The sequence below is a fragment of the Cervus elaphus genome, chromosome 5 (assembly GCF_910594005.1).
Source record: "Cervus elaphus chromosome 5, mCerEla1.1, whole genome shotgun sequence".
Lineage (NCBI taxonomy): Eukaryota > Metazoa > Chordata > Mammalia > Artiodactyla > Cervidae > Cervus > Cervus elaphus.
In genome coordinates, this window is record NC_057819.1 from 127,703,193 (window position 1) to 127,717,032 (window position 13,840).

Consider the following 13,840-nt stretch of genomic DNA (forward strand, 5'->3'; position numbering starts at 1 on the left):
AGCAGGAAGTTCTCCTAATATCACACCTGAGTCATTCCTGCTGCAGGTCACTCTTTCCTCCAACCCACTGGGAGATAAAGGTCAGGTCTATGGTTCAATCACCTGTACTCATAGCTCATTTCCTTTCGGGTCCTGAGGACACCCTTCCCTCCCAAACCACATTCTTTCTCATAGGCTGGTTTAGAAAGAACAGGAACTGAGTCAGGCCCACAAAACTTAGAATCCTCAGCTATCACTTAAAAAGTGTGTGGAGCTGGGCGAGCTACATTGCCTCATTTCACGTGTGGTCCACAGGACAATCCTAAAGACTGCATGGAGCAGAGCTGCCTTTGGCTTGGACAAGATGAGCCTCAGGGCCCAGCTGGCCTCACAGGGCAAAGGCCTGCTCCTTAAGACCCCTGCCTCCTTCAAAGATTCTCTCTCATTCCCTCATATCCCTCAAGGAGTCTTCTCCAAGTTGACAACTCAGGAGGGACCAAAGCTCCCTCAAAAACAAATTAATGGAGGCGTTCCCTGGTGGTCCACTGGTTAATACCCCATGCTTCCAATGCAGAAAGTGTGGGTTTGATCCCTGGTCGGGGAAACAAGACCCCACAGGCCTCACAATGTGGCTGAAGCAAAACAAAATGGGAGGGAATTTAATGGTGACCCTAACTGGCTCAGTCAATCCTAAAGGAAATCAATCCCGAATAGTCATTGGAAGGACTGATGCTGAAGCTCCAATACTTTGGCCACCTGATGTGAAGAGCCAACACATTGGAAAAGATCCTGATGCTGGGAATGATTGAGGGCAGGAGGAGAAGGGGACGACAGAGGATGAGATGGTTGGATGGCATCACCGACTCAATGGACATGAGTTTGAGCAAGCTCTGGGAGATAGCGAAGAACAGGGAAGCCTGGTGTGCTGCAGTCCATGGGGTGGCAAAGTCAAACTGAACAACAACTAACTGTCTGGGGCCAAAAGAGTGGATTCGAGTGTAATTAGTGTGGAGACAGGGGCTTCCGCAGGTCCGGGAGTGGGCACAGTGGCTCTGCTTCCACAGGCAAATAAGACCCATGAACCCCTGGCTGAGGCAAAGCGAAATGAGGAATATGTGCTTGGGGACCCAGCAGAACAAGGAGCCATGGGGACCCCAGGCCAGTTATGAGGGGCCCCGGTGGTCTTGCTGGGGTTTGGATATGGGGTGAGAAGAGAGGTCAGTGAGAGCCTGGAGGGGAACAGGGAGGAGGTGGACCCCCAGGGCGGGAGACGCACGGAGAAGCAGAGGCTTCCACGAGGCACCGTGGCCTTCACTCCGGCTGCCCCCCACGCTCAGGTGCCCCTCCCTCCAACTCCTCACGGCCTTTGAAGACTCGGTTCCACCGGGCCCAGGTGGGCAGGAACCCCGCCCCTGCCCCTGGCGGGTGGAGGGTTTAGGCACAGCTCCAGGACCCCAGAGCACGGCAGGTATCAGACCTCCCTTAAAGGAAGCAGCCCCCGGGTACAGGAGGGGCTCAGCCCCGGGGGCGGGGGGCCCTGTGTGGACTTCCAAGGCACAGAGCAACCCCCATCAGCCTTCCGCCCAGGACGCAGGCCCAGCCCTCCCGGCCGCCTCCGGCTCTGGTTCAAAGCAGAGGCTGAGCAGAGCCTGGGAGCCGCAGGGCTGTCCTCCTCTACCTCCCAGGCCCAGCATCCAGCCTACCTGGCACTGTCCCCGCCCTGCCACCTGGCTCAGGTGACCTCTGCGGAGAGAAGGGAGAACAATGAGCCCTTTTGACAGGGAGTTGGGAAAGAAGAGATTTGTAGGAGCCGCCAAACTGCAACATTAGCCTGGTGTGGAGAGAGAGAAGGCCTGTCTGTCTCACTCGGGCTCCGGGACCCCATTTCAGGCTCCCCGGAAGGGAGAGAGCACAGGGGGCCCTTCCTCCTGCCCCTAGAAAGGGGGGACCCCCTCCAAGACCGAGGGCTGAGGAGCCCCTAGCATTTGCCGGGGGCGGGGGAAGGCTGCCCAGGGGCGCCTGGGGGGCGAAGTGGGGGACAGGGAGGCACTGGCCCAGACTGGGTGTGGTCAGCCCAGATTCCTGGCGCTGGCAGCAACCTGGCCTCCCTGGGAGGCTGTCACCTGACACCAGGGGCCCAGCCACGCAAAAGCCAGGACCAGACCGCCTGGCCCTGGACAGGGGCAGCTGGTCAGGAACACGCTGTTTGTTCAGGGCCTGGGGTGGGGGAGGGTGGTCCCAGGCAGGAAGGGCGCCCTTATCAGCCGGCTGGCAGTCTCACCAGGGAGGCCGGCCGGGCCTTGAGGGATTTTTCAAGGAAGAGATTTTACTCAACATGAGCGACGTGCCCTCAGGGTCCCTTCCTCTCTCCTGTGGGTCCTGTGGTCCCTACTTGTGGTCCCCCGGCAGCCCTGCTGGCATGGCCAGCTGACTCCTCTGTCCTCCCGACCAGCCCGAGGACCCAGCAGGTGGCACGGGTGAGAGTCAGGGCCAGCACCCTGAGGCCTTGGCTGTGGGCACATGGAACTGGGAGCTGTGATCCGAGTCGGTGCCCCTCTAGCTGCTCAGGCCGCGCAAGCTTGGAGGCCTCAGTTTCACCCGCAGGAGCGGGAACACTACCACCTGAGCCGTCAGGAGCAGGCGAAGACGAGGCTGACTCTGTAGGGCACCGGACGTGTGTGGGTGCCATTCAAAGCAATTTAACTCACTCAGCATACCACCCGGGGTGGAGGGGTTACTATAATACCCACTTTACAGATGGGTAAACTGAGGAGCAGAGAGAGTAACGTTTCTGCAGTCACTCGGGGAACTGGCATCTAGACCCAGACCACCTGGCTCCAGAGTCCTGGCCCAACCACTGCGCCACCTGGCCCCTTGGCTGCCTGGCCTAGAGCCCCCAGTGAACCGGAGCTGCCCTTCAGACAATCAGCCCCCAGCAGGGGCTTCCGAGCATCTGTCCACAGACAGAGCTCCTTCCCAAAGACACAGGACATGCTGCCCTCTCCGAGGCACCTCCCTTGCAGCGAGTGTTGAAGAGTTTCGCCAGAAGGTGCTGGAGGGAGAGACCCAGTGCTGGTTTAGAAGTGGGCATATGCAAGCCATTTGGGACTGGCCGATGATGGTGCCAAGTCCCACTTCCCAGCTCGGTGCCCTGCAGACCAGCCCTTCCAGGGCGGACACTGCCTGCTTCCCCAGATGTGAGGCTCTGAGCTCCGGTTCTGTGCCTCCCCCTGTCTGCTGGGACCTGGTCACATACCTCTGCTGGAGGGTGCCAAGACCCTCCAAATTCAACCTCGAGCCAGATAACATTCACAGCACGGTGCTAATACTGGAACCACTGGCCACTTAGGCCCCTTGACTTACACACTAATGCATTTAATCCGCACACCCACACTGCAGGATAGTTTCTACCAGCCTCTCCATTTACAGATGAGGAACTTGTCCAAGGGGGCAACAGAGGATGAGATGGTGGGATGGCATCACCAACTTGATGGACAGGAGTTTGAGCAAACCCTGGGAGATGGTGAAGGACAGGGAAGCCTGGCGTGCTGCAGTCCACGGACATGACTGAGCGACTGAACAAGAACTTGTCCACGGTCACCTGGCTGGTGAACCCAGGCAGTAGGGTACCTGACTGGCACCATGTCTGGAGACGTTTTTGGTTGTCACGTCTAAGAGAGGCAGGGCCAGGCATGCTGCTGCTCCTGAAGGCCCCAAATGTCAACAGTGCCAAGCCCGGCACCCCACCACCACTGCTGGGCCCCACCCAGTCAATGCAACATCTCCTAAGGGCTCTAAGCTTACCTGCTTTGGAGTGAAAGGCTGAAAAAAGCCCCAGAAGCACCTTAGCTAAGTCATAAATGAGATCCGCTCACACCCCTGCTCAAAACCCACCAGGCTCTGGTGTAGCAGACCCAGACTCTGAGGTTCCAGCCTCCCTGGACCTCATGGCTGGGGGCGGGGCTTGGGCTCCCCAATCACCCAGGATCCGCCTCACCCTCCAATCCTGACCCTTCAGGCTCCACCATTCACCCAGAGCCTAGATGAGTCTAAGGCCCTCCCCTTCCCCAAAGATCTCCCAAGACTTCCCCTCTTCAGACCATCAGCCTTCTTCCTTCCACCAGATTATAAACATCCTGGAGGGCAAAGGTCTTATCTGAGATTCTCAAAGCCCCAACCCTGGGCTATGTATACAGTAGGTACTCAAAGCATGTTTCTCAGAAGAGAATGGAAGGAAGAAAGAATTCCAGGAGCCTCCCCTCCCTCTCCCCAGCCAGGCCTGGGGGTGGGGCAGCTGAACTTGGGGACATGGGGGGGGGGCGATTCCTCTACCCAGGCCCCACCCCAGCTCCACCCTGTTGCTCCACAGTTGGAACTTGGGGCGGGGGTTCATCCCTCTTCGCTTAGCCTGTCTATCCGGTTTGCACTGGAATCGGCCACCTTTTTGGGGTGTAAGATCCCAGCGTCATCAGGGGCAATGGAAGGCAACAGCAGCCACACCCAGGCCCTGTGGTGGGTGCTGAGGTTCTGAGACCCGCACTCAACACCCATGAGCTGCTCCCTTGGGAATGAGAACGGCAGCTCCCCCGTTCACAACACCTGCGTGTGCACATACCCATCCCAAGGCCTAAAAGCCCCGCCCACGGCTTCCTTACCCCAGTGGGAAGAGGTGCTCCTTCAGGAAAGCCCTGATCCCAGAGGCGGGTAGCCTCAGATCAAGGAAATTAGAGGAAAATGGCAGAGCACGTTGGGACCCTGACCAGCCCTGAACATGCCCCTGGGAGCTCCCTCTCCCTGGGAGGCATGCAGCCCCAGGAAACAGCAGCGGGCACTCCAGGGCCACTGTGCCCAGCCCTTAAATGATCTAATTCCACGTGGTCCACATGATGGGCCTATGCAGTGCATGATGGGCAGAGGCCCCCCCCCCCCCCCCGCTTCTAAGAGGCTAAGCTGGATTGGAAGCCCACCCATCAGCGGGGCCTGGAGGGACCCTGGGCGCCCCTCCAAGGGGAGAAGCACCCTGATGCTCCCCTTCCTGCCGTCCACCTTCCAGAGGGGAGGCCGAGGCCTACATCAAAGCAGAAATGAGAGGGGCTAATTACCCCGGATTAGCTTCAGATTGCTAGGTGGCCTCGGAGCTAATAAACCACGCTGTGCTCCTTCCCCTTAACAGCCCGGCTCTGGCCTTCCCAGGCCCAGCCTCAGAGGAAGCCCTGTGATCTTGGGAAAAGGACACTCACTTTGGGGGGCTGGGGGGCTTAGGAGCAGGTGTGGGGTGGGGGCAGTCAAATGCCAACCCGGCACCTTCTCACAGGCGCCTCTCCCCACTTGCCCAGGCCTAGATCCTGCCAGAAGGAACCATGCATCCCGCCTGCAGGGAACGCCGTGTTTTCCTTTGAGGATGATCTGAGGAGGGAGGGGACGGCTGTGGCCTGTGGCCCCAGCGCTCCGAGGAAGCTGGCATCACGGGAACAGGACTACACTCTGCAGGACTCACCAACCATCCTCCTTGGCCCTAAGCTTCCCCCACAACCCCGGGGGAGATAGGCGGGGTGCATGGTCTTATCCCCACGTTACAGGTGGGGAAACTGAGGCTGGGAGAGATGGGGGAACTTAACGAGGTCAGAGAGAGATGGGGGGCAAGGGGAGCCCATTGCTGGGCATCCTGTTCTCCTTGCCCAGGAAAGCTGCCATCCAGACCCCATTTCCAAAACCTAGGTCCCAGGGGGCACAGTGGGTGGCGCCAAGTAAGCACCCTAGTCCACGTAAAGGTGACCCCAGTGCCAGCCCCCGCCTGGGGGGAGGGTGATACCTTTAGTTTGTTTGTTTGGCTGCATTGCACTTATTTCCCCAACCAGGGATCGAACCCGCACCCTTGGCAGTGAGAGCACAGAGTCCTAACCACTGGACTGCTGGGGAGGTTCCCGGGAAAGGGATACCTTCACACCACCATCCACACGCGGCTGCCCCCCCTCCCCCGCCCCCCGCTCCCCTTACCTTGTTAAACTGGAAGAGGTCCCTCTTGAGCCTCTCCCTCGCAGGGTCGTGTCCAGGCCTCAGGAATCTCCTCATCTTGTTGTGTGCGGCCCCCTGGGGAAAGCGGGGAGTAGCTGAGTGCCTGGTGAGCGAGGCCCCAGAGCCGGGCCCAGCGCCCAATGCGGGCAGCCTCCCTCCCCGAGCCTGCAGGTGGCCGAGCCCTGGGCCCCGAGATGAGCCTGCAGGTCGTCGAGCCCTGGGCCAGTCCTGCTTCACTTCACCCTCCGCTTCCCCTTCCCATCGGCCTGTCACTAGAGTGCGCTTCCCTAACAGGAAACCGGAGGGAGGGAGCCCTGTACCTGTAGGCCCTCAGTTAATGCTCTGACGCTTGCTCCCGGCCACCTGTGGCCCTTGTAAAGCCAACGGGAGAAGCTGGGGGAGGAAGCCATTTAGCCCGGCTTTATAGGAACAAGAAGGGCCAGAGGCCCCGAGGTTAATTAAGCTTAATTGTTAACCTGTTTTCTGGAGAACCATAAAACTCTGGCTACACAGAAAGGGAAACTTCACAAGCCTCTGTCTCCAGAACCAGGGGGAAGTGGGAATGCAAAGGCGGTCCACCGGTGCTCACAGATCAGAACCCAGATCGGAGAGGGGGAAGGCCCAGAGGAACTCCCGCGGGGGTCAGCACCCCTGCACAGACTCTTCCTTCCGACTTCAGGGAAGGCTGTCCAGGGGCTCTGGGCTGAGGCTGCTCCCACCATCCCACCCCATACCGGGACCCACGTGGGAGCTGGGTCCACCCCCACGGCTGCTGGGGCCTCTGCAGCCGCAGGCTTCTGCCCCACCTCCCTGTCTCATCTCTGGCTCTCCCAGGTCCAGCGCCCCTGGGCTCTGATGGGGTGCGCTGGTTTTCCCATGGGCCCAAGTGAAGGCTCATCAGGAGAAGAAACCTGCTCCCAATAAAGAAACCAGCTCAAGGCCCCCAAACCGCCCGCCCACCACAGAACGCATTCCCCAGTCCAAGGGGAACTATTTCTGGCTCATCCTTGGGGAAGAGGGTGGGATCACATGGGCTCCAGCTTCCGGCTTCCAAGAGCACAACCTCCCACTGACCACAGGACGCCAGGGCCTGTCCTTGGAAACACAGGGGCTCAGGCCCACCCCGGAAATGGCTTCCCATTTGAGGGGAGCCAGAGAAGGCCCCACTCCTCCAAGGACCAGCAGGCAGTCGGGAAACTCCCAGGTGCCTGCTTGACCCGAGGCCCTGCAGCAGGTTTGGGGAACAAACATGGGAAAGTCCCGCAGGCTCCTGGGAGTGAGGACAGACTGCGCGCCGGGCTGCAGCGACCTCCTGGACAAACAGCTGAGCTGGTGGCCAGGCATTCCAGCCATGGGGGAGGGTGCACCAGCTCATCAGCCGGCCGCCCCGGGCTCCTGGGGGTGCCACTCCCCCTCCCCTGGCTCTGGTCACCGGGTCAGAAGTCAGAGGAAGCCAGGAGGGCTGCCCCGGAGGAGGAGAGGGGCCCGCAGACTCCAGGGCAAGGCTGCCCTGGACTCTGCCCGGGAGACCCTCATAGCGCCTGGGGTCAAGCGGGCACAGGGCCATCTGTACCGAGGACCCACACGGGCCCAAGGGTAACCCTGCACAGTCCTGGGGAAGATGTGCAGGTGCGGGTGGGGGGCACCCCCACCTGGGGAGGGAGGACGGGCGCTCCATCCACGCGGCTACCCCTCGGGGCCCCTGCTGCCGACCAGGAACTGAAACACAACTCTGTGAGTTAGAGCAAGGTGCACGTGAACCTCATCCTGGGTGTTCACTCGCCTTCCAGAGCCTCCTTGGGAGGTGAGTGGAATATCCCCACTTGGCAGACAAGGAAATGAAGACCACAGAGGCTGGGCAACTCGTCAGATCACTGAGAAGGGACGGACAGAATGCAGATTGCCCCCAGGAGTGGCGGATTCCCAACTCTTGGGGCTCTGGGAGGCAGCCAGGGAGGCATACGACAGGACAGAGGATGCCTGGTTACAGCCCCGGGTTCAAAGGCACAGATGCACGCAGACACACTCCCACATGCCTTCAACTCGGGGCCAAGCAAGCAGCGGCGTGGCCGCCGGCAAGCTGTGGCTGGGCAGGGCTTGGGTGGCCTTGCCTGCCCCTGCCACTCACTCCACCGCGGGCTGGGACTCCAGCGGCCTGGTGGGACGGAGTCGGGACCACGGTGGGGTAGACACTGCATCTGCTCCTCATTCCAACCCACTCTTCAGAGTAGCTCCCAATACAGAAACACTGCCCAAGACGGGGCCTAAAAAGAGCCATCCCGTCTCAAAGGAGGACAGGTCTGGGGCGAGCTGGCTTTGCTCCAGGCAAGCCTCGGCTCCACTCACCCCAGACAAGCAGGTTCTCTGCAGAGAAACTTCAGGAACCTGGGCCTGCCTGAAGCTTCTGGGGGTGGAACAGATGCTATCGACTCAACCCAGTCCTAAGCAGGGGAAAAAAACGTCAGGGAAAAAGCCCAGGGCTGGGGACGCAGGGCCAAGGCTCCAGCACCGCAGCAGGGTGGCCCTCAGGGCAGTTCCTAGAGGCCCAGGGAGCTGGTCTGCAGTGGGCGCAGCGCCTAACTCCAGGGCCTGGCACGGAGCAAACCCCGTCCTTGGACTGCGCGTACAAGATCCTCTGACAGCCAGACGAGCTCCTCTAGTTCGCCAAGCTTACACCCTGGCAGGGGGGTGTGGTGACTCACAGGTACACGAAATCAGTTGGCAGGCTGGTTTCAGGTAGAGATCAGAGCCTCCAGGAAAACAGGGGAAGACGCTTTGATGGAGGGACCAGGGTGGTCAGAAAGACCCGGTCAACCTTCCTGGGTCTGGGTCTCTGCATCTGCCGTTCCTTCTGCCTGGGACGCTTTTCCTCCAGATGCTCTCACGCCTCCCACCCTCACCTCTTCCCCCGTGGAGCTCACAGAATGAATGAATGGAGGTGACAATACCTCCACTCCATCCTGGATGGCGGGAAGCAGTCAGCCTTGGGAGGATTCGGGGCAGGGCGTGTCTGGCGGCCAGAACACGCTTGCTGTGCGCCTGGGCGGGGCGGGGGGAGGGGGGCAAAGGCAACAGGAGGGATGCCGTAGGTCGGAAGGGGGTCCTGGTGGGCCACAGCGAAGAGTTTCGGTTTGTCCCCACTGGGGACCCCCTGACAGTCCTGGGCAGGGGGCTGATGGGGTCTGCCCTCTCCTTCCCCACTGTGTCCCCCTCTGCTTGGCCCTCTGACCATCTGCTAGGCCCCCCGCACGAGTCCCATTCACTTTGGTTTCCATGCTTTTGTCTTCACGATTCTCTATGAAATAACCTTCTTGCCCCTCTGGCAGCATATTAAAAAATCATCTGCCGTATAGCACAGGGAACTCTGCTCAATGGGGCAGCCTGGATGGGAGGGGAGTTTGGGGGAGAATGGATACATGTATCGGTACCAAGTCCCTTTGCTATTCACCTGAAACTATCACAACATTGTCAATTAGCTATACCCCCATACAAAATAAAAACTTTTTTTGTTTTTTAATCACCTTCCAAAAGCATCTGAACCCATCCTGACCACGCTCACCGTGCTCCCTCAGCGCTGGACCGCACCTTAGGCTAAAATGACGTCTAAAACCACCGTGGATACGGGCACCCATTGAGCTTCATGGATGCCCTCCCCCACCTTGTCATGCTGATCATTAAGCTACTAGGAAAAATCAGAGGCCACCTAAGCGGCCAACAACAGGGGACGGGTGAAGGGCGCTCAGCCCCATGACGGGAGGCAGACGGTCACGAAAAGGGCAGGAGATGATGGCTGTGGAAACATATGTCCAATGCATCTGGGAGTCGGGAAGAATCTATTAAAAATATTTACATAAGTTGACAACACACTGGAGGGGTTATGGGATTACCAGTGATGTTTTTCCTCCTTTCTGATTATCTGCCTCCCAGGAAGGGAGATAAGAAGATCACATGGAGGGGGGCCCAGGCAGCGGCCAGGTGTGAGGAGGACCCTGTGCTCACAGTCGGCCCTCAGTCCTGTTGGGGGGCGATCGCTCCTGCCGTCCTCCCTGCCTCCGCCACTATGGACCCTGAATTGAGAGCTGAGGCAGGCAGCAGACAGGTGGGTGGAACCAGCTGTGTGACCTCAGGCTTCGGGGGCCCAGGCCTGGGGTGTTACTACTTTGCAGGCCGCGATCAAGGGTGGGGGCGGCCGTGAGCTTCAACAGGAAGGCCTGGGAGGGGACTGGCATGCTCTCAGGCGCCACACACATCAATGCCGCTCCTACCACAAGGGAGGTGGGAGAGGAGGTAGGGGCCCCTCCAAGCTAAGGAGCCCCCCGCCACGTCTGATGCCAAGAAGAAAGTCACTCAGTCGTGTCCAACTCTTTGCAACCCATGGACTGTAGCCTGCCAGGCTCCTCTGTCCATGGAACTCTCCAGGGAAGGATACTCAGGAGTAGGTTGCCATGCCCTTCTCCAGGGGATCTTCCCGACCCAGGGATCGAACCCAGGTCTCCTGCCTTGCAGGCAGATTCTTTACCAACTCACTGGGGAAGGAGGAGCTCTGAGGGTCCTGGTTTCCTGTGCTGGGGGAGCCACCCGGCTAGAGCATGACCCCTGGTGGGGGGTTGGGGGCGGCTTCCTGAGAAGAAACACCTTCTCCATCCCCTGAGCTTTCTGTAGACTGCCCAACAGAACTTTCTGAAGGCTCCCAAGAGGAGCCTGGTGGGCTACAGCCCATGGGCTGCAAAGAGTCGGACACGACTGAGTGACTTTTTTCTTGGCATCAGACGTGGTGGGGGCTCCTTAGCTTGGAGGGGCCTTGACTTCTTCTTCCACATCCCTCGTGGTAGCAGCAGCACTGATGTGTACGGCACTCAGCCTCCGATCCTGCCCACCACACCCTCTGTCTGTCACCAGACCTACCTGTGGGTCACCCTCCCTGCTCTGCCCAGCTCTCTGGTCCCTCGGGGGTGGGCGCTTAGGGTCTGCCGGCCACGAGGCTTGCCGACCTGGGGCTCATTTGTACTTGCTCTGCCCCGCAGGTCTGTGACTCCTTCGTGGAGCTGGCCTGAAAGGTCCCCACAGGCTGCTGGCCTGGCAATCCCTTCCCTTTCACTGCTCCAATCGTCCAACACTACTTCTGGCTAAAATTGGTCTCCCCTCACCCTGATGCCCACCCTGGGGAAAAAAAAATAGGAGAGCTGCCTACTTGGCCAGATTGTTGTTTAGTCGCTAAGTGGTGTCACTTTTGCGACCCCAGGGACCATGGCCCACCAGGCTCCTCTGTCCATGGAATTCTCCAGGCAAGAATACTGGAGTGAGTTACATTTCCTTCTCCAGGGGATCATCCCAACCCAGGGATTGAACGTGCCTCTCCTGCATTGGCAGGTGGGTGTTTTTTGTTTTTTTTTTTTAACCACTAGCCACCTGGGAAGCCCGCCTACTTGGCCACAGGCTAGTATAATCACACCTGGTCTTCCCTTCCCACCGCTGCTCAGACCCTCATGGGTAGGGGATGCACACAGACCTGCTGGAGGCAGAGAAGAAACACGCACGGGGGCGGGCTTGTCTCGGCTCCCCGCCCTAAGCAGCAGTTCTGACTGTCACAGGGAGGAAAAAGGGGTTGGTCCTCAGAACAGACGGCTCGTCCCATGCTGGCATGGTTTGGGGCACCTGGGCTCATTTATCCCCAGGAAACAAAGGCTTGACCAAGCCGTGCCAGCCTGTCCTGGAGGTGTGTGATGGGCCAGCCCTCCCAGAAGGTCCCTTCATGGCCTGGGCTGCTGGGAGAGGCTACATCTGGAAGCAGCGCTCTGGACACCTGGGGCCCACGGGAGAGAAGGCTCCTGGAGCCACGGGAGCATGTGTCCCTTGTTCACAATCGCTGGGAGCACGCCCGGTGTGGGGCACAGCCCCGGCTCAAGCCAGCTCCCCACAGCCTGCTGCTGCTGAAACCGCCCTCCCTTCCCCGACATCCTGTGTGAGGCCCGTGTGGCTTTGGCCTCCGTCTGCCGGGTGTGAGCACGCCCCTGCACCTCCCACCCCGGGGGAATGGTAAGGCAGGGCTCTAAGCGCCCGGGGCAGCTGCTGACCCCTCTGGCATCTGCCCTTGCCAACTCAGATGCCCACGGCTGCTCTGCTGGCGCCTGGGTTGTCCTGGGAAACCCAATCCCCCAGAGGCACCAGGCAGCCCCTGGCCAGCAGCTTAGCAACCAAACCTTGGCTGAAAGGGCACCTCTGTGGAGGTGGGACTACAGAGAGGAGGCGGGAACCACAGAACTGTTGTCGCTGCTGTTGTTAGGTAATAAAAGCGACTGAGAGGGAAGTGCGGCCAGATGCTGCTTGAAGCACTCGACAAGCATCATCTCATGTAATTCTCCCAACTACTTATGAAACAGCTAATTCTGAGTGCTAGCAAGCCTGAGACGAGCCCAAGTCCCAACCTGAACTCCAACCAGACTGCAGAGCGTTTGCTCAGTTCAAACCTCCCTCCCAGGACAAAGGGGCTCCCCAAGAGCCCTCGCCCTCCCTGGCTGGGTCCAGGTCAGTTGCCAACCCCTCACACCCCACTGTCCATCCCACGGAGCCACAGGCCAGTCCTCCCACCACCCCCAGAGTCCTCCTGCAGGGTGCAGGGGTGGGAAGTCAGAACGCCTGCATCTCTCCACATCCCCATTCTGGGGGACTCAGCCCTCACCTGCAGTGTAACCCCAGCCTCCCTCCAGGGAAGTGACAGACTGGGATTGTCCAAATACGGGGAAGAGCAAAGCCATTCTGGGGAGAAGACAGATGACGACTGACTTGCCTGGGGTGGGGGTGGGTAAGCTGCCTGGTTCATCCCATCAAGCTCCATAACATGACCTCCGACTTGCCTAAAACTTGAGAGGCCGACCCACGGAGCTTTCAGGATATGTCAGCCCCAGGATGGAGGGATCAGACCATGCCTGACTTTCCATGGTCGTATCTCCAGTGCTTAGAGCCCTGACACATGAGAGGCACCGAATTTTATTTAAAGAACTCCCTCTGGAGAAGGAAATGGCAACCCACTCCAGTATTCTTGCCTGGAAAATCCCATAGACAGAGGAGCCTGGTGGGCTACAGTCCACGGGATCGGACACAACTGAGTGACTTCACTTCACTATGTTCCTATGATCACTTCTAAGACTTAAACTCAGATTTCTTCATAATAAAACCCTTCTGAATAAAAAAAAAAAAAAAAAAAAGAACTCCCTCACTTCCTGTAGGGCTTCCCCGGTAGCTCACCGGTAAAGAATCTACCTGCAACGCAGGAGATGCGGGTTCCATCCCTGGGTCAGGAATGTTCCCCTGGAGGAGCGCATGGCAACCCACTCCAGTATTCTTGCCTGGAGAATCCCCTTGGACAGAGGAGCCTGGCGGGTCCCAGAGAGTCAGACACGACTGACTGAGCAAGGCAAGGCACCTTCAGAAAGCCTGTAACCCTTTTGACAAAGCCCATCCTGACACCTTTTTAAAGTTGCAACCTGCCTCCCTCCCAAGGGGTCTCAATCCCCCACCTCAGTTCTTACTCTATAGAGTATAGAACTTACTCTATAGCTCATATTGCCTTTTAGCAGATTATCTATTACCTACACTTATTCCTGGCCACTCAAGATTCCCATCCTTTAGAACAGGAGTCCTGTGACAGCCGAGATCTTTGCTAGGTGCAAGGATTACGCCTGGTGTCTAAAGCACACTGCACATACAGAGACACTAACAAATACCTGTTGAATAAATGAACAGCTGGGACTGAATGGGGATCAAGTAGGCAAACGTGTTCTCCTGGTAGGAGCCACTGATCCTAAAGAGCAGGGGCTGGGGCCCCAGGGGAGCTCCCTGTTCTCAA

The 13,840-nt window shown here is 58.8% G+C and overlaps 1 protein-coding gene and 1 long non-coding RNA gene across 4 annotated transcripts in view; one reads left to right on the plus strand and one right to left on the minus strand.

The window, feature by feature from the left end:
• Positions 1-13,840, minus strand: part of LLGL2 (LLGL scribble cell polarity complex component 2) — a 35,500-nt gene that overhangs the window by 17,329 nt on the left and 4,331 nt on the right. For 2 of the 3 annotated variants that reach the window (XM_043905537.1, XM_043905536.1), the window contains exon 2: positions 5,977-6,069. In XM_043905537.1, the coding sequence (XP_043761472.1) occupies positions 5,977-6,051 (75 nt within the window). In that variant the 5' untranslated portion in view covers positions 6,052-6,069. Of the gene's footprint in view, positions 1-5,976; positions 6,070-6,470; positions 6,493-13,840 lie in introns of those variants that run through there. The other variant, XM_043905538.1, reaches the window with a different exon arrangement.
• On the plus strand, positions 7,079-11,283 carry LOC122695557. The gene is made up of 3 exons (XR_006341404.1): positions 7,079-7,198; positions 9,922-10,093; positions 11,237-11,283. It is a non-coding gene; the product is annotated as an uncharacterized LOC122695557 (long non-coding RNA).